This window comes from Capsella rubella, unplaced genomic scaffold, assembly GCF_000375325.1.
Source record: "Capsella rubella cultivar Monte Gargano unplaced genomic scaffold, Caprub1_0 scaffold_3, whole genome shotgun sequence".
NCBI classification, from domain to species: Eukaryota; Viridiplantae; Streptophyta; class Magnoliopsida; order Brassicales; family Brassicaceae; genus Capsella; species Capsella rubella.
Window position 1 is genome coordinate 4781606 of NW_006238921.1, and position 17655 is coordinate 4799260.

General features: G+C 38.6%; 4 protein-coding genes across 5 annotated transcripts; 2 read left to right on the forward strand and 2 right to left on the reverse strand.

Annotated features, from left to right (window-relative positions):
* Positions 1–173: 173 nt before the first annotated feature.
* LOC17892545 (exocyst complex component EXO70A1) lies at positions 174–2328 on the reverse strand. Its single transcript, XM_006297161.2, has 2 exons — positions 2240–2328; positions 174–2132 (listed from the first exon to the last, which is right to left on the reverse strand). Exon 2 carries the CDS (start codon positions 2130–2132, stop codon positions 267–269), a length of 1866 nt encoding a protein of 621 aa, XP_006297223.1. The 5' UTR covers positions 2240–2328; the 3' UTR covers positions 174–266.
* A 1428-nt stretch (positions 2329–3756) lies between these two features.
* LOC17893219 (oligouridylate-binding protein 1C) lies at positions 3757–7345 on the forward strand. Its single transcript, XM_023785753.1, has 12 exons — positions 3757–4055; positions 4526–4587; positions 4680–4782; positions 5012–5088; positions 5170–5231; positions 5313–5400; positions 5621–5696; positions 5793–5823; positions 6080–6199; positions 6336–6421; positions 6556–6732; positions 6851–7345. The coding sequence occupies exons 1-12, from the start codon at positions 3939–3941 to the stop codon at positions 7133–7135; spliced, it is 1284 nt and encodes a 427-aa protein (XP_023641521.1). The 5' UTR covers positions 3757–3938; the 3' UTR covers positions 7136–7345.
* Positions 7299–9221, reverse strand: LOC17891920 (protein FLUORESCENT IN BLUE LIGHT, chloroplastic). Of its 2 annotated transcripts, none has more exons than XM_023785756.1 (4): positions 9086–9221; positions 8330–8499; positions 8012–8177; positions 7299–7923 (listed from the first exon to the last, which is right to left on the reverse strand). In XM_023785756.1, the coding sequence occupies exons 1-4, from the start codon at positions 9162–9164 to the stop codon at positions 7400–7402; spliced, it is 939 nt and encodes a 312-aa protein (XP_023641524.1). In that variant the 5' UTR covers positions 9165–9221; the 3' UTR covers positions 7299–7399. The 2 variants fall into 2 exon arrangements, with proteins under 2 accessions (XP_023641524.1, XP_006298170.1); XM_006298108.2 differs by having other exon boundaries at positions 9080–9220.
* A 78-nt stretch (positions 9222–9299) lies between these two features.
* LOC17892440 (nuclear pore complex protein NUP107) lies at positions 9300–17646 on the forward strand. Its single transcript, XM_006299991.2, has 24 exons — positions 9300–9604; positions 10009–10364; positions 10590–10659; positions 10756–10871; positions 11273–11304; positions 11399–11524; positions 11948–12106; positions 12521–12613; positions 12702–12869; positions 12971–13069; positions 13469–13695; positions 13781–13838; positions 13911–13999; positions 14256–14387; positions 14506–14628; positions 14795–14893; positions 14999–15187; positions 15418–15589; positions 15678–15828; positions 15942–16144; positions 16357–16498; positions 16633–16793; positions 17020–17136; positions 17398–17646. Exons 1-24 carry the CDS (start codon positions 9525–9527, stop codon positions 17467–17469), a joined length of 3234 nt encoding a protein of 1077 aa, XP_006300053.1. The 5' UTR covers positions 9300–9524; the 3' UTR covers positions 17470–17646.
* Positions 17647–17655: the final 9 nt, after the last annotated feature.

Here is a 17655-nt window from a genome sequence, read left to right on the forward strand (position 1 = left end):
GCAAAAAAATAGAAGACGTGGAACATTGCAAAATTTACATGGTACTTGTTGGTTCTGTGACCAATCAGGACTTTGGTTAAAAGAAGACATAGAAGACATATAACACAAACAACAACACACAAATATATGTTTACCTGGAGATTATTCCATCGGGCTGAAACCTTGTGAATAACAGGTCTATTCTATGACATCCTAAAGTGGGACGTGGCTGAAAAAAAAAAAGAAAAAAAAAAGAAGATGAATGTTCGTTTTCTTGTTATCTTCTTTTATCGCCTCCTCAAGTGTGGTGGTGTAGTATATCCTTCGAAGAAATCTAGAACGATTGTCTCGATATCTTCAACCGAGTATTTCAAGTAGTTCTCGGGGTGTCTTCCACTCTCTATATGACCCCTGAACCTTCCAAGAAACGATCTGTAAGCCGGGATAAGATGCTCAGATAGAGATATTCGGAGTTCCTCTCTAAGCTGTACATCTGGAACCGACCATGTAGACTGAGTCCTGTGAACCTCTTCGAACATTGTATTGAATGCCTTAAACCTTTCTCTCAGTGCGCTTTTTGATACACCTGATGAGAAACTCCCAGTCACATGTAATCCTTCATCTCTCAGGCTATTCAGTACTCTCACCCATGTAGCTCTCTGGTAGTTTGTAGCAGCATGTCTAAATATCCCAGTGAGTTTCCTTAAATAATGGTCTCCAATCATTTCTCTTAGCTCAGGCGACCTTTTCACTTTCTGAACGATGTAATGGATGTTGTTCATGATGAATATGTGAGCTAGAGATGTGTCTCTATAGTGCTTGGATTTCTCTTCTAAGTTGAAATGCAAGACCACGATCAACCAAATCAAATGCAAATCCAATGGAGATTTACTCTCTAACTCTGTGAAGTCCATATCCGGTGCATTTGGATCAGAGCCAGTAGCGGGATTCGACATGATAAGCTCATCCAGCGTTTGCTTATAATCAGAGATCATAACAATGTAGTTCATCACATACCTTGTCAATGGATGAATCGTTCCTCCAGGGACAGGAACTATGGAAGGCTCACGAAGAACAGCATTCTCAAACTCGGAAAGTATACCTCTAGCTGCTTCCGCTAGTCTCGCTTGAATCTCAACGGCCTGAACCCTAATAGTATCTGATGAATCTGAGTCAAAGATTGCTTCTATATCAGGCAACATATCCGTTAAGGCATCGTGTAAATCCAGAATCTTGAAAAGCTTGTCAGGTGATCTTCTACTAATGCTAATAGCTTCAGGGAAAGTGAAAAGTCTCAGAGCAGAAGCCTTCACTGTCTCCATGAAGCAAGTCTCATCCATGGCAGTGCATATACCATCAAACAGCTGCTCACATAGCCTCTTCTCACTGGAGAATACAATCCTAATACAGACCTTAGCAGCACGGATCCAGTGTCTGATCTTGCCTACAACAGCTTCCCAGTCAAGCCTCTGCACATCTCCGATGCTTATCTTCACAATCCCAAGCTGCTTAAATATGGTTTCCATGGCTGACTTCCGAACAGTTCCGTAGACTTGGATACACTCACGAGAGTAACCGGCGGCGACCATTCGCTGAACAATCGATCTAAGATCAGAGATAGCCTCCGGAGTGATAAGATCCATTTCTCGTATGCTGCTCGTGGATCTGTAACTGCTTCTTCTACGAGTTAAGCGGCCAGAACCGGAACCACCAGGGGAGTTCAACTCCTCTTCTTCGGGAGTTGCGGAGCTATCATCATCTCCAGCCTCGACGCATAAAGACGGAGAGACTGATGATTCCTCGAGAAAAAGTGAATCAGGCTCGAAAACAGTTGTGTGGGAGAGAAGAATGTTACGGAACTCGTCTTCGAGTCTAGCCATGGCGATTTGGATAGCTGAGTTAGCTTTGACCTCGTGGTCATCGACGGCGGCGGCGGCGGAGGAGGAGGAAGAAGAAGAGAAGGAGATAGAAGATAAGGTGCGCTGGATTTCATCAACGGCTCGTAGGAACCGATCGACTTCATCACGATCGCTTTGGAAAATCATCTTCCCTCTTGCTTCCTCAGACGCCGCTGAGTCCCACCGGAGTATAATCCTCTGCGCACTCTCTAACTTCGAACCATCGGAATCTATACTATTCTCCGGCGGTTCCATCTATTAATCAATCAGACAAACAACAACAACGACAAAATTCAAAAAAACAGAACAAAAAAAAAAAAAAAAAAAAACAAGAAGAACAAAATTGAGTCATTCTCACTCACCTCCACCGATTCAAATTAGGTATTCTTCTTCGGAGATTGGTCGATTTCTTTTTGGTAAGAAACCACTTCGATTGTTTTTTTTTTTTTTTTTTCCTTACTTTCTTATCACAAGTCTTTATTAGTCATATAAGGCAAAGCTGTCTGATTGTATTGTTTTTTTTTTTTTTTAATTTTCCATTTTGGAAGTTTCTGCGAGAGAGAGTTGGGAAATCGGAAAAGAAAAGAAAATAAAGATCAATCTCTTTGGACTTTTCAACTCCTCCTCCCTCTTGTGTGTATACGTTTGCCAAACAATTCAGAATTACTCGCCGGCGGCGTAAAAATGCCCGGTAAAAATTAAAATTTTTGGTCTGAATAAATAAAAAATTGGGTGAGAGTCAGAGAGATCTGTAATGCTATAATGCCTAAATGAAAAGAGACACATATCTAGATATATCCAATGCAATCATGTCTTAATATTATGATTATCTTCCCATTTTTTTTTTTTTTTTTTTTTTTATAGTGGGATCACTTACTTAAGCCAGTAATTTTGGAAACTATCTTATCAATCTATATATGATGTCATAATGCAATATTTTAGTTTCTAGTGTATTTGTTTCGTTGCTGATAAATTTCGGATTTTTTTCTTCTTCTTTACACATTTAAGTTTTTTTTTTAAAGTTGATCTAAAGTGCTATGACGTGATTGGACCTTGTTGTAATCAAAATATAATTACCTCTACAATGTGCGTACAATTTTTTTTGGTCAAAGAATTTCAAAATTGGGATTATAATGGAGACGTTTTATAAGTTTTTTCTGGGGAGAATAGTCGAAAAAACCCAGCTAAGATATAAATGTGTACATTGTCAAACGTCATAATAATGAGATGTGGTTGGTGGACCATACTTGATTTTAATCGACCTATAATTTAAGTTAGTATATACTACTAAGTACAAGTTGTAGTGAATATTTAAGGTTATTCAATGTTTGAAGAATTAGGTTTATGTTTAACAATTATAATGATATATATATATCATATTGTATTAAAAATCATATTGTATATATATATATATATATATATATATATATATATATAACCAGAGGATCTGATTTTTCAAAAGAAAAAAGAAGATGATAAATACAATATGATTTTTTATTTCAAGTACCTGAACTTAGACTATGAGCTCCAATAAAATTTCATGGAATCAGTCACAAAGACAAATACTAACCTAATGTTTAATGATATATATTACAGTATTACACGCTTGGGTCCACGGATCAAGTTAGTCAGAAAATAGTGGTCCCTCGACGTCACTTAAATATGGGCCTGGGCCTGTTAATGGGCTGTATTATTATTGGCTGTCACCAAAGAATGAATGATCGCCACAATGCTGTAACGTTAGTTTCATCTCAGTTCTTGTCTGAAAATGAGCAATAAAATAAATCGAGCTATAAATAGTTCACTTGTGCCGCACGGTCCCTCTCTTCTTCTACGGACAGCTTCTTTCTCTTTCCTCTCTGATTTCTTTTTTTTTTTTTCTCTTTCTTCCTTTTTCCCTTTTTTTTTTTTAATTTTTTTTTTTTTTTTTTTGGGTTAGTTTTTTTTTCTTTCTCCATCTCGTGAGCGATAGTACCTGAACCCTAGCGGAAAAATCAAAATCTTTCTGGGAGAAACAAAACATATATCTTTCTTTTCATCGCAGTAAGAGGAAGAAAAAAAATGCAGAATCCGAGACTGAAGCAACATCAACAGCAACAGCAACAAGCTTTGATGCAGCAACAAGCTCTGATGCAGCAACACTCTCTTTACCATCCTGGTGTTTTGGCTCCTCCTCAGGTTTTTTTCTTTTTATTGTTCTACCTTTTTACATCTTCGATGTGTCTAATTTTGGTCGAAACTAGAGTTCGTTTAAGTTTTTTTTTTTTTAATTAATTCCATCTCTACACTATCATATCTCTCTCGTGGGTCCTTTTATTCCGGGTCGGGTTTAGTTTGTGTTCATCATTTGTAGATTGGCTCGTTCGAACGGGCTGTGTCTTTTGTGTTCCCTTTTAATACTTTATTGAACGGAAGGCTAGGGTTTCCAGATCCTGTAGCCAGGCTAACAATTCGTTCCTTTATCTTTTTGTCTGTTTAGTTTTTGTTGGGTCATTACCAAATTGAGCTGATATTTACCATCTCAAGAATTACTTTGGTCTCATGGGGATAGAAAAGGAATGATTTTTTCTTTTTCTGCAGCCATCCATTTTCAAAATTTGATTTTTTTTTTTTTTTTTTTGTGTGTGTCATACTTTTGGCATTTGCAGTTAGAGCCTGTTCCAAGTGGAAACCTTCCTCCTGGTTTTGATCCAAGTACTTGCCGTAGCGTGTGAGTGAATTGGTTTTCAGCATTTCTTTGTTTTGAACGTGTAGCTCTGAGTGTGTGTTTTAACTCTTCTATAATCGTTCTAATATTGGCAGGTATGTTGGAAATATTCATACACAAGTCACAGAGCCTCTGCTTCAAGAGATTTTTACTAGCACTGGCCCTGTTGAAAGCAGTAAACTCATCAGGAAGGATAAGGTAGTGAGATTCGAAATCCACCTGTTTTCTACTTCTATTGTGTGTGTGTTGAGATTGTGAAAGTGACCGTCTTTTTTTTATAGTTTCTTGTTTTAGACTAGCATAACCAAACAATTGCCTAGTTGTATGCATAAGGAAAACTCTCTACCTGCTGCTCTGTTTAGGTTGGATTTCTCAAGCTTTCTAAAAGTGGACACACTCACAAAATTGTATTTTTTTCTGATTTCAGTCATCATATGGATTTGTCCACTACTTTGACCGTAGATCCGCTGCTCTGGCTATACTGTCTCTGAATGGAAGGCATTTGTAAGGAACAATTTTCATAGTTCTGTTCTATAACTATTCTTCAAACTAATTCACTTAGGTTATAATACTTGAGTTTCACAGGTTTGGACAGCCTATCAAAGTCAATTGGGCGTATGCCACTGGTCAGAGGGAAGACACTTCAAGTAAGTTTTGATTTCTTCTAAGATTTGCATTTTGTTTGTTTGAAATGCTCATCAATGCTTTTGTTTCTGGACGAGTTGCAGGCCATTTCAACATTTTTGTTGGAGACCTCAGTCCTGAGGTTACTGACGCTACATTATATCAAAGCTTTTCTGTTTTTTCCACTTGTTCGTAAGTTCTCATGCTTGATCAACCACTTTCTTAAAGAATTACAACATTCTCCCTTAAACGATTCTACTATTGATTAGACGAAAATCTAGTGAAATGATTCTGATGTACTTAAAACTCTTGGAATTACAAAATTCTCCTATTGATCAAGCTTATCTGCTGAAACATCCCATGATCCAACTCGTAATCTTGAACTGAGTCTAATATCAGTGTTCACTTGAAGGGATGCAAGAGTTATGTGGGACCAGAAAACTGGGCGCTCAAGAGGCTTTGGGTTTGTTTCCTTCCGCAATCAACAGGTAATGTATATTCTTTAAATCATGCGGTGACTACTTGTTTTAGCTCAAGAATTTTTTGTTGTTTATATTAATGTTACATGTTGATTTCATTTGCAGGATGCTCAAACTGCCATTAATGAAATGAATGGTAAGGATTGTATAGTAGCTGAGATCTCAGGACTTTCATTCTCATTTGTGAACTATGCCTCCTCGATTCTGAACTTTGTAGAAATTGCATGCAACTGCATGATACCGTACCTAGAAAGAGATTATGAGTTTTCTTGATTATTAGTCAAGAACTGCTAAAATTTATATAGTTTCTGTTTCATTGAGGCCTAACTTATAGAACTGACTTTGTGTCTTTATTCTTAGCAATTAACCGTTGATTTTACCACATTTTGCAGGTAAGTGGTTAAGTAGTAGACAGATCAGATGCAACTGGGCCACGAAGGGTGCTACTTCTGGTGAGGATAAGCACAGTTCTGATGGAAAAAGTGTTGTAGAACTTACCACTGGCTCATCAGGTTGTTCTTCTATGACTGCAAATTCTGCATTTTTTTCTTTCTCATGCAAGTGGATTTGTGAATATACATTGAGTTTCTCTGGGTAATATGAAAAACTCATAGCTAACAAAGCTACATTGGTCGTTTAATTGTGCAGAGGATGGTAAAGAGACCTTAAATGAGGAAGCACCTGAAAACAATTCTCAGTTTACCACTGTTTATGTGGGAAACCTTGCTCCAGAGGTGTGTTTATCCGCTAGGAAGTGCTCCTTGTAACTTGGATCACTATCACAATAAAAACAGTTCTGTTGAGGCTCTTTGAAGAATTATTGCGTCAGTAAATTTCGGGTTTACCATGACAACTATGTATTTTGCAGGTAACTCAGCTTGATCTACACCGCTACTTCCATGCTCTTGGCGCTGGAGTTATTGAAGAGGTCCGTGTCCAACGAGACAAAGGCTTTGGTTTTGTGAGATATAATACGCATCCCGAGGCTGCTCTTGCTATTCAGATGGGTAACAGTCAGCCGTACCTCTTTAACAGACAGATAAAGGTACTATAAGTTTGGTTTACCAGAAAAGAAAAACCCCTCTGTTTGATCATACTGTTCCTGACAATTGCTTCATCTGAGACTTTGCATGTAATCTGACATTTGATTTTGTTAATTGTAGTGCTCATGGGGAAATAAGCCAACTCCACCTGGTACAGCCTCAAACCCACTTCCCCCACCTGCCCCAGCACCAGTGCCTGGTCTGTCTGCAGCTGATCTCTTAGCGTATGAGAGGCAATTGGCACTAAGCAAGATGGCTAGTGTGAACGCCTTGATGCATCCACAAGGTCAACACCCTCTAAGGCAGGCAGCTCATGGAATGAATGCAGCTGGAGTGACTGCAGCCATGTACGATGGTGGCTTTCAGAATGTAGCCGCTGCACAACAGCTCATGTACTATCAGTAATAAACCTCAGATCGTGGCACTGAACTTTTTCAATCTCTTTGCTTTTCTTTCTTTTCTTTTTCCTTTTTCTAGAACTTGTTTGTGTGTGTTTGTCATCTCTCACTTAAGCTATCTATATAAAGTTTTATCTGCGGCTGTATGCTTAGTTATGTATCCCCATGGATTGTACGACAAGCAAATTACATTAAATAAAAGGGATTTGGATATCCATTTTATGTGATTTGACATGAACACAAACAGACAACAAAGGATATTGCGGAAGAATCAGTCCGTCTCTAACCGAGCAATGTATGTATCATAGAAATTTCCAGCTTTCTCGAGATCTCCCAGCTCAGTATAACAGTCTGCAATAGCTCCATATGCTTCAGTGGTTCCAGAATCTTCGCCCTCCCTCTTTGAGATGGCCAGAACCATGGAGTGATACTGTATGGCTTCTCTATACTTCCCTTGGCGTTGCAGTGAGGCGCCTAAGCCTCTTGCAGCTTTCTTTTCTTCAGTGGGGTCTCCTAGACTCTGTGCAAGTTCCAGAGCTATCTTGAACTCAGCATACGCTTTCTCTGGTTCTTGATTTCTAAGAAAGGTTTTTCCTGTTTTCAACTTGGAAATCAACTCATGTTTCTTTGGGTCCACAATGATTTCACTCTCTGGGATCCTTGCTCCCACTGGGGCATAACTCAAGCTTGGTGCATATGACTCAATTTTCGCTTGTCTCCTAAGAGCTGCGTTAATCTGTCGTAGTTGTTCATTCAACCTCTGTAACTCCCCTTTCCTCTGCCGAGCAAGCAACCCTGGTTTGTGTATCATGAGAATTATTATCAAAACCCCTAATGAGCACAGTTAATAGAAGCATAGTCTGAAGAGAAGACTAATTACTACCTCCAACGGTGGCTCCAATTAAAGCTACAAGTAACAAAATTGGCATGCTAAACATGGAGCTCTCTGGTTCACATGTCTCAGCAGCCAAAGCTTCAAGTGGTGTAGCCATCTGTAGGGAGTTTGTAAACAACAATGCCATCACCGGTAATTTGAGCCTGCCAATTCCCTGCCACATCCATATCTAAAGGCTTACTATAACAACGAAAAAACTTGACAACAAATATAAAACGAGTCAAACACTATCCGGGTATTCAAGCAATGGAATCCTCATAGTATACAGTGGGATATAGCTAAACATCCCGGAACCCACCAACCTACCTCAAAAGTTGACAACTTTTCCACACTGGAAAATGGTGTCTGTAAGACTCCTCTGCCCTCGCACTCCTTGGGCTGAGAAGACGAATGTATAATTTTGGAGAAAGGATGATGATCCCCAGGTTTCCTGACTAGTAAATTTCCAAGCCTTGAAAAAAGCAATGGCGAAATGGCTGAAATCCAGTAAAAGATAACTTCATCAGTAACCACGAATTGATAATTATTTTGAAATGATCTAAAACGAAAAATATGACAGGCTTGAACTAGTTTTAGGAATGCAACAATCCATGAAAGCCATCAAATTCGTTTACTTGCAAGCTCCTCAACTACCTCTTCAGGTGTATAAGATTCACGTATTCAGGGACTTCTTGCGACACGGCTATGGAGATGTATCACAATGATAAACAAAGATCTCACCAAGAATACAAATGAGAACAACACAACAGGAAATCACGACAGAGTAAAAGATGCTTCTAAGAGTTGGGACTTGGGAGGCATAATTAAGCTACACACTCATCTTATGGCACAAAATTATGGAATCTCCCAAACTAAAACCAACTTCCCCGTTCCTTATCCTAAACCATCGGAGCAGACTTCTATGGACATAATGCGAGTACTCAGCAACATAATCACTCCAAAAACCTAGTTCAGTCTCCGACATTCTGATGACTCATCACCAAAAGAGGATCACTTACACACCAACAGAGACTCTTAAATTGGAAATCTGATTCAGCTAGTGAACTATGAGCTAACCTGGACCTTGAGACTTGTGGCGGGGCAGTGGTTGGCCACCGGAAGTCTGGGAGAAGGAGGAGCAACACCGGATAAGCGCCGCCATCTCTAAAGAAAGCTCTCTGAAGATAAAACAACGCCTTGGGAGCTTATCAAAGAACTCGTTTCCGCTAGTCTGTTTTTGTGAAACTCGTGCCTATACTGCCCCTATTTTGCAATTTTAAATTCCAGTTATAACCTTTCTTAATGAGCTTGAAAGATGAAACGCAGCGTCTTTTTACACTGTTCTGTGCTTGTGTATCGTAGCATCTGTCTTCCCACTGGGCGGGGGAGTTTTTAGAGGGTTTTAGATTTCGACGACTTCAAAACCTAATCGACGCTCAAGCTTTGCCGAGCTTCTGCTACTTGAATTGTTTTCTCAGTTCCTTTTTTACAGCACTTGGGTTTAGTTTTCGTTGGCGAAGAAATGGACATGGATATGGACACTTCTCCTAGCTACTTCGACCCCGAGGCTCTTAGTGTTCGGGATCAATTCCGTCGTTATCGGTAAATATTTCGACTACCCTTTTTCCGATTTGGATTACTATTCTCGATTTTCTGGGTTGGATTTTAAGTGGTTTTTCCTTTTTTTTTTTTTTTTTTTTTTGTGGGTTGTCGTTTGTTTGTAAAATAAGTAGAGTCTAAATCAGCGGAATGTAATCAAGGCTTGAACGAGATTTTTCTCGAAGGGTCCGGAATTTTGTTCTCCGATGAGCTGAAACTCCTGTTAGGGTTTATGGTTTCAGTTTATAAATCTGCGTATGGTTTTATTTCAATAAATAAGAATTAGTATTGAAAACAATTTCTATTCTTTGTTTCGTGTTAGTCTGCATTGATGTGTATTGTTTAACCACTTCATTTGCGTGTTCTGAGGTATAACATTTTGATGCCCCTGTGTACAATGCTTGCAGAAAGAGACACTCTACATCCCCACATGAGGAAATCTTGAGTTCAAATGTCCGTGAGAACAGATTACTCTATGATGGGCATAACATCCATAGTCCAACAAATACAGCTTTGCTTCTTGAAAACATTAAGGAGGAGGTTGACAATTTTCACACCGATCATTACGATGGAGCACATACAAACCCGATATCTGCTTCCAGGGCGGAGAGTGTTGGAATTCTGGATGATGATAATGAGTCTTTGTTTCGTCAAGTAGAAAGTCAATCACTGAAGGCTTGCAAGATTGAGAATGATGAGTTAGCTGAGAGTGGAGATACAACTTTTGCTTTGTTTGCTTCTCTATTTGATTCTGCACTTCAAGGTTTGTATGATATATTAGTCTTCTTATAAGTTATGTGCATGTATATACACGAATATGCAGATATTTGGATCTGTTTCTGCATGCATTTATGTGGTTCTCATTCTTTCAAAATATCAACTAAGCTATGTATCTACCTTTTGTGTGCTGTGGGAGTCCCTTTACTTATTATTGTCCCATTATTATTTGGTTATCTCTTATTGCAATTATGATGTCTTGGTTCTGCAGGATTAATAACCATTCCAGATCTAATATTGAGACTTGAGGAATCATGCAGGAATGTTTCACAATCAATTAGGTATGTCTTCTGACTCTAGAGTCTAGAGTTTAACCGTCAGAACTTCTTCAACTTTAATTATTTTGTTTGTTTTTCATGCCTTTCCGGTATCTACAGATATGGATCAGATATTAGACATCGTGTTGTGGAGGATAAACTTATGAGACAGAAGGCTCAGCTTTTGCTTGGTGAGGCTGCCTCCTGGTCACTGTTATGGAACCTATATGGAAAAGGTTTGGAAACTCAACTCCATCATTCTATTGCTTTGGCCGTTTAGGAATAGGGTAGGCGACTAGGCGTTGTGTTCATTTTGATTATTGATGTCTGTCAAAGCTATGTGCCTACCTGGAATATATTCAATTAAATTACTGGGTGGTTTGTGTTAGAAATGGTATAATCGATCATGTGTCTTTGCTCGTGCAGTTACTGAACAATTAAATTACTGTTTGGAAACTCAACTCCATCATTCTATTGCTTTGGCCGTTTAGGAATAGGGTAGGCGACTAGGCGTTGTGTTCATTTTGATTACTGATGTCTGTCAAAGCTATGTGCCTACCTGGAATATATTCAATTAAATTACTGGGTGGTTTGTGTTAGAAATGGTATAATCGATCATGTGTCTTTGCTCGTGCAGTTACTGAACAAGTTCCAGAGGAACTGATCCTGGTAAGCCTTCTTTCGTAATCGTTTTTCAAATGAATTATTCATATTTGATACATCTTACGCCGTGGACTTATTTGATTATGTTGAATGTCGTTAGTCGCCATCAACATCTCATTTGGAGGCTTGTCAGTTTGTTGTAAACGACCATACAGCTCAGCTATGCCTTCGGATAGTCTTGTGGCTTGAAGAACTGGCTTCAAAATCACTTGAATTGGAAAGGAAGGTGGGTATTCCAGTATATCCTTTTTCAATATATTTGTTTACCATTGCCATTTTGGCATGATACTTGATTGGTTGATCTGGTCTGGTCATGTTTGCATTCCTAGGTTGGGATCATATGTAGGAACATTAATAATCTCGGTAATTGCAGTGAAGATCTTTTAACTTTCACAAACATAAGTTGAGCAAAACGGTTGCTGCATTTTCTTTTCTAGTAGTGAATTCGCTCTGCACCTAGAGATATAGCTATTGTTTCTGAAAGCAAAGTCTGTAGTTTGTATCCGTACTTGTCATAAATTGTGGGTGTTGGTACTGTTTCCTAGGCTTTTTTCTACTTAAGTGAAAAATTGTGTGATGAACCCCCAAATTGATAGAGGTGATTACACTATATTAGAATTTGCTTACCAGAAAATGTTAATGTTCTCAGGTGCGGGGATCTCATGTGGGTACTTATCTTCCAAACGCTGGAGTGTGGCATCATACACAAAGATATCTCAAGAAAAATGGCTCTGGCAGTGACACTGTACACCATCTGGATTTTGATGCTCCAACACGTGAACATGCCCGCCTTCTTCCTGATGACAATGTAAGCCTGTTCAGCTATGGTTGGCATTAGGTTCGTCTAAATTATTAGTGCTGATGTGCATGTTTTAACATTTCAATATTCATTCAATATCAAATACATGGTATACATGAAAAAATGTTGGTGGGACTGTACTTAAAGCAATGTAAATGTGGATGAGAAGGGTTACATATGTTTTTTCAGAAGAGAAGGGTTACATATATTTTTCCAGAACATCCGCCTATTTTTTCATATAAGATTTGATTCTCAGTTATTTATCTAACTGGCCTGCTCTAGGGCGTATCACATAGCAGTTCTAACTGCATATTTTGTTTGTTGTAGTTTCCCTGTGGATGCCTATATCTATACTGTGAGGGTCATATTTCGTTTTGATAATCACTGTTAAATAAAATTACTATCTACAACTTTTTTTGGCAGAAACAAGATGAATCTGTTCTTGAGGATGTTTGGACTTTGATAAGGGCTGGAAGAATAGAAGAGGCATGTGATCTCTGCAGGTCCGCTGGGCAGGTAATATTTATAAGGGTATGAATTTTCAAAGGATACTGATTAGTAAGGTGTGTAGCGATAATGTCGATTTGTATTTCTACTTTGGCAGCCATGGAGAGCTGCAACTTTATGCCCTTTTTCTGGAATGGACATGTTTCCTTCTGTTGAGGCCTTAATAAAGAATGGGAAAAATAGGACTCTCCAGGCCATCGAGCAGGAAAGTGGCTTTGGCAATCAACTGCGTCTTTGGAAATGGGCGTCCTACTGTGCATCAGAGGTAATACAGAATCTGGATAGTTTATTGCTTTTTGATGAATTTGAAAAAAAATCTCTCTCAGAGAAACATAACTTACTATTTTCCTTCATTTGTTTCTAAAGAAAATTGCAGAGCAGGATGGCGGAAAACATGAAGTTGCTGTTTTTGCAACACGATGTAGCAACCTGAACCGCATGTTACCAGTTTGTACCGATTGGGAGGTAAGGGCAGGCACATTTGTATAATCAGATTGATTTATTTAGCACATTCCTACTTTGCTTGCTTGGCTACCATTTTTTTATTTAAATTAATGGTACTGTTAACATTTTTTCTTGCTTGTCTTGCCAAATTCTCAGCGTAATATTTTAAGGTGCTTATATGAAAGGTCATTTCGTCTTAAGTTATCACCCTGCACATGTGTCCCTGTCGAATTGATTTATCACTCATAAAATTTGTTTAAAGATGGTTATAGTCATTTACAATATTTTTTTTAGTCGCTACCATTCCTATGAATTTTTTTATGAAACTGGAAACTGCTGTCTTCCTCTAACTTGTTCCATAGCGTACTTTGGTGCTGCACGCATTGACATTGTTTAGCGGTGATGGTGATTTTTCTGCAGTCAGCTTGCTGGGCTATGGCAAAATCTTGGCTTGATGTTCAGGTTGATCTTGAACTCGCCCAATCAAAGCCAGGGTTGACAGAAAGGTTTAGAAGCTGCATTGATGAAAGTCCGGAAACTATGCAAAATGGTTGTCAGTCTTCACTTGGGCCAGAAGATTGGCCCCTCCATGTTCTAAACCAACAACCCCGTGACCTTCCTGCGCTTCTTCAGAAACTCCATTCAGGGTATGAATGAGACTATTGGGAAATTTTCTATTTGTCCTTTCTGTAAAGAGCTACTGCCCAACTTACTGTTTTGTCCCTGACATAGGGAAATGGTGCATGAAGCTGTTGTCAGAGGATGCAAAGAGCAGCACCGGCAAATTCAGGTATTTTAATAGCCAAAGATTTTTCTGTTAAGTATTATGTGCGTAGTCATCTCTAATACTTTCTTTTGGCAGATGAACCTTATGTTGGGTGATATATCACATCTTCTTGATATCATATGGTCATGGATAGCGCCCTTAGAAGATGATCAAAGCAACTTCAGGCAATCAATAATTTTTCTTCAGAGAGCTCTATTTCTATGAAAAATTATGGATAATGTGTTGATTGTATCCTAGCATTTTCTTTCGAATTAACAAAAATTCCCAACTCAGGGAGGCTGTGGTAGGGGTCTCGTAATGACAATCTTTTGATTGTCGGATCCTATTTGCTAAAGTTTCTTGGTTATCTATAAGATGACAGATATGTGTTTACAGCATTGCTATATGAGTGCCTTGACTTAATACGTTTGCATCTGGCAGGCCCCATGGAGATCCTCATATGATAAAGTTTGGTGCCCATGTGGTGCTTGTTATTAGGCTTCTGTTTACTGATGAAATCAACGACTCTTTCAGCGAGAAGCTCAGTAATGTTGGTGATCTTATCCTTCATATGTGAGTCACTTCAAGCTGTATTCTCTGCGGTAGCAGAGTTCATTTATGGAACTTATTATCCTACTTCATGATACATTATGTTCAACTGGCTTTTTAGTGATCTGTGAAATGTTGCCAGGTATGCAATGTTTCTATTTTCAAAACAACATGAAGAATTAGTAGGAATTTATGCTTCCCAGCTTGCTCCTCATCGATGCATTGAACTTTTTGTACACATGATGGAGCTAAGGATGCACAGCAGGTATTTCTAATTGAATTATTGGTTATTTGATGATAAATATCGGAGGATAGTCTTTCACATTGCATTCTGTTACCCTCTCAACTTCGTGAACAAGCACCCAATATTGCATGTAGGTGTTTTGCATAAAGTTATTTCTTTGACATTTTTCTTTCTGCCCCGTTAATAGTGTACATGTGAAGTACAAAATCTTCCTGTCCGCTATGGAATACTTGCCATTTTCTCCTGTGGATGAGTCACGTGGAAATTTTGAAGAAATAGTTGACAGGTATTAATGGTCGAGAATTTTTCATGGCTCATAATATGTAACAGTGAGATACATTCGACTCTATTTATTAATCTCAGAAGTTGCAACTTCATGGAACATTCACAGGGTTTTGTCAAGATCTCGGGAAATCAAACTTGCAAAATATGATCCCTCAGTTGATGTTGCCGAGCAGCATCGTCAGCAGAGTCTTCAAAAAGCCATAGCGATTCAGTGGCTCTGTTTTACGCCTCCGTCTACTATTAAGGATGTCAAGGATGTTACTTCCAAATTACTGTTGCGATCTTTGATGCACAGGTACGGTCAATACATATTGACGACATATGGCTAGATATATGCGTCTACAAGAAATCTCAACATATTAGGAAAATATAGGCTAATTTTGTATCTCTGTTAGCCTATATGTCAATTCCGTAATGGAATTCAGAGGACCAGAAGACCTTTTAATATGTAAACAATCTATCAACCACTTACATTCTTCATTTTTGGCTCTGTTTCATGGTATTATTGTTTTTTTCTCTCTTCAGCAACATACTTTTCAGAGAGTTTGCTTTGATTGCCATGTGGAGGGTGCCTGCAACTCCCGTGGGTGCACACACGCTTCTTAGTTTTCTAGCTGAACCTCTGAAGCAACTCTCAGAAAATCCAGATACCCTTGAAGACTACGTTTCTGAGAATTTGCAAGAGTTCCAAGACTGGGTATGCTTCACTGAAATTATCCTCTTTCTTATTCCTTTGATTAAAACATTCATTATCCAGATTTACGTACCTCTTTGTCTTTCAACAGAATGAGTATTATTCCTGTGATGCAAAATATCGCAACTGGCTCAAATTTCAATTAGAGAATGCTGAAGTCACTGAACTGTCAAAAGAGGAAAATCAGAAAGCTATTGTAGCAGCCAAAGAGACTCTGGATTCTTCTTTGACATTGCTCCTCAGTAAGTGATGCCATACTTGATAATATATGGTTGACTTGTTGTATGCACGACTTTGCAATTTGAATGTTGATCAAATATGCTGCTAACTGTGCCAGTTTTGAATCTTAACCCAGGACGAGACAATCCCTGGATGACATTTCTCGAAGATCATGTATTTGAATCAGAAGAATATTTATTCCTTGAATTGCATGCAACTGCGATGCTCTGTTTACCTTCTGGTGAATGTTTGCGCCCAGATGCTACTGTATGTGCTGCATTAATGAGTGCACTGTACTCTTCTGTCAGTGAGGAAGTTGTTTTAGATCGCCAGTTAATGGTAATCCTTTTATTCATTGTTCTTGTTGCATATGTTCCTTTTACCTGTAACCTTTGCTTTTCCCTCACGCATAGTTATATATAGTTTGATTTTTCCCTGGACATGAGTTTTCATCTAAAATGGTTGTGCAATAGAATTCAATATTTTCTATGATGTGACAGCATCTTGAGAGCATCTACTACGTTAATGTTTGTGTTGATCTTCGCTTTCAGGTAAATGTATCGATTTCTTCAAGGGACAGCTACTGCATCGAGGTTGTGCTCCGGTGTTTAGCAATTAAGGGTGATGGACTTGGGCCACATAATGCAAATGATGGTGGTATCCTAAGTGCAGTGGCTGCAGCTGGTTTTAAAGGTTTGGTTCTGTGGAACATATTTCTTGTTTACTGTGGTTTACATCCTTTTCTCTATAGAAATTTGGGGATGTTTCATCCAAGATAAAATCACCAGCATTAATAAAACAATCAAAATTTCAAAATTTGACTGCAGGTGAACTTGCCCGTTTCCAAGCAGGTGTTACAATGGATATATCCCGCCTAGACGCTTGGTATTCAAGTAAAGAAGGCTCGCTTGAAACACCTGCAACTTATATTGTCCGGGGTCTCTGTAGAAGATGCTGTCTTCCAGAGCTCGTTCTTCGATCGATGCAGGTAAAGCAACTAGCCTCTCCCATATTAAATTATAACAATGCATACATGCGTGTCTCTCTGCGGTCAGTTCATCTTAACCTATAAAAAATGTGTCTACTAAGACTTTTGCAGAGAATGAAAAGTCTTTGGTCGTTTACATAGGCGAGAACTATAGAAGACTGAACTTTTACCTACTTGCATGTCCCTGGTTAGATAAATTAACCTCAATTTATTGATGTATGCGCAGGTTTCTGTTTCTCTGATGGAGTCGGGAAAGCCACCTGAAGATCATGATGAACTGATCGAGCTTGTGGCTTCTGATGAAACTGGTTTTCTCTCTTTGTTCAGTCGGCAACAATTACAGGTTAGTAATTTTCAGTTCTTTACTCCATGAAAAACAGTCAAAGGCTTACCATCTTTGATTACATCATTGTTGGTTATTCACCTGAATGAATATCTGTTAGCTTTTAGTTTTACTGTTCTGCTTCAGAAATGTGTTTGTCACTTTGGCTGTGAGACATCAAAAGGAGTGAGTCATAAAGTCATGAGATCATATCTGCGTATTAATATTTTATTCTTGATAACTGAGAACCATCTGATCGATTTAAATGCAATACAAATGCAGGAGTTCATGTTGTTTGAGAGAGAGTATCGTATGTCTCAGTTGGAGCTTCAGGAGGAACTTTCATCATCTTAAATTCTTAATATTGCCTACCAGCTTCTTCCTTACCAAATGCCAAGAGAGACTGCCTATTTCAGCTGTGTAATTTACGCTACAGCTTGTCTTCTTTATAGACTAGGGATTTCACTGATCAAATTGATGTATACACTGACAAATTTTGTTAAATGCTGAGAAATCAAATTTCCTGTCAAAGAGTTGATC

Coding starts and splice junctions, on each gene's coding strand:
- LOC17892545 (XM_006297161.2), bottom strand. CDS start 2,132: ATGGAACCGCCGGAGAATAGTATAGATTCCGATGGTTCGAAGTTAGAG.
- LOC17893219 (XM_023785753.1), top strand. CDS start 3,939: ATGCAGAATCCGAGACTGAAGCAACATCAACAGCAACAGCAACAAGCT. Junction 4,783..5,011: donor AACTCATCAGGAAGGATAAG/GTAGTGAGATTC, acceptor TTCTGATTTCAG/TCATCATATGGATTTGTCCA. Junction 5,824..6,079: donor TGCCATTAATGAAATGAATG/GTAAGGATTGTA, acceptor CACATTTTGCAG/GTAAGTGGTTAAGTAGTAGA.
- LOC17891920 (XM_006298108.2), bottom strand. CDS start 9,164: ATGGCGGCGCTTATCCGGTGTTGCTCCTCCTTCTCCCAGACTTCCGGT. Junction 8,500..9,079: donor CCACAAGTCTCAAGGTCCAG/GTTAGCTCATAG, acceptor ACTGGATTTCAG/CCATTTCGCCATTGCTTTTT. Junction 8,178..8,329: donor AAAAGTTGTCAACTTTTGAG/GTAGGTTGGTGG, acceptor TGGATGTGGCAG/GGAATTGGCAGGCTCAAATT.
- LOC17892440 (XM_006299991.2), top strand. CDS start 9,525: ATGGACATGGATATGGACACTTCTCCTAGCTACTTCGACCCCGAGGCT. Junction 13,696..13,780: donor CTTCAGAAACTCCATTCAGG/GTATGAATGAGA, acceptor TCCCTGACATAG/GGAAATGGTGCATGAAGCTG. Junction 16,499..16,632: donor GGCTGCAGCTGGTTTTAAAG/GTTTGGTTCTGT, acceptor ATTTGACTGCAG/GTGAACTTGCCCGTTTCCAA.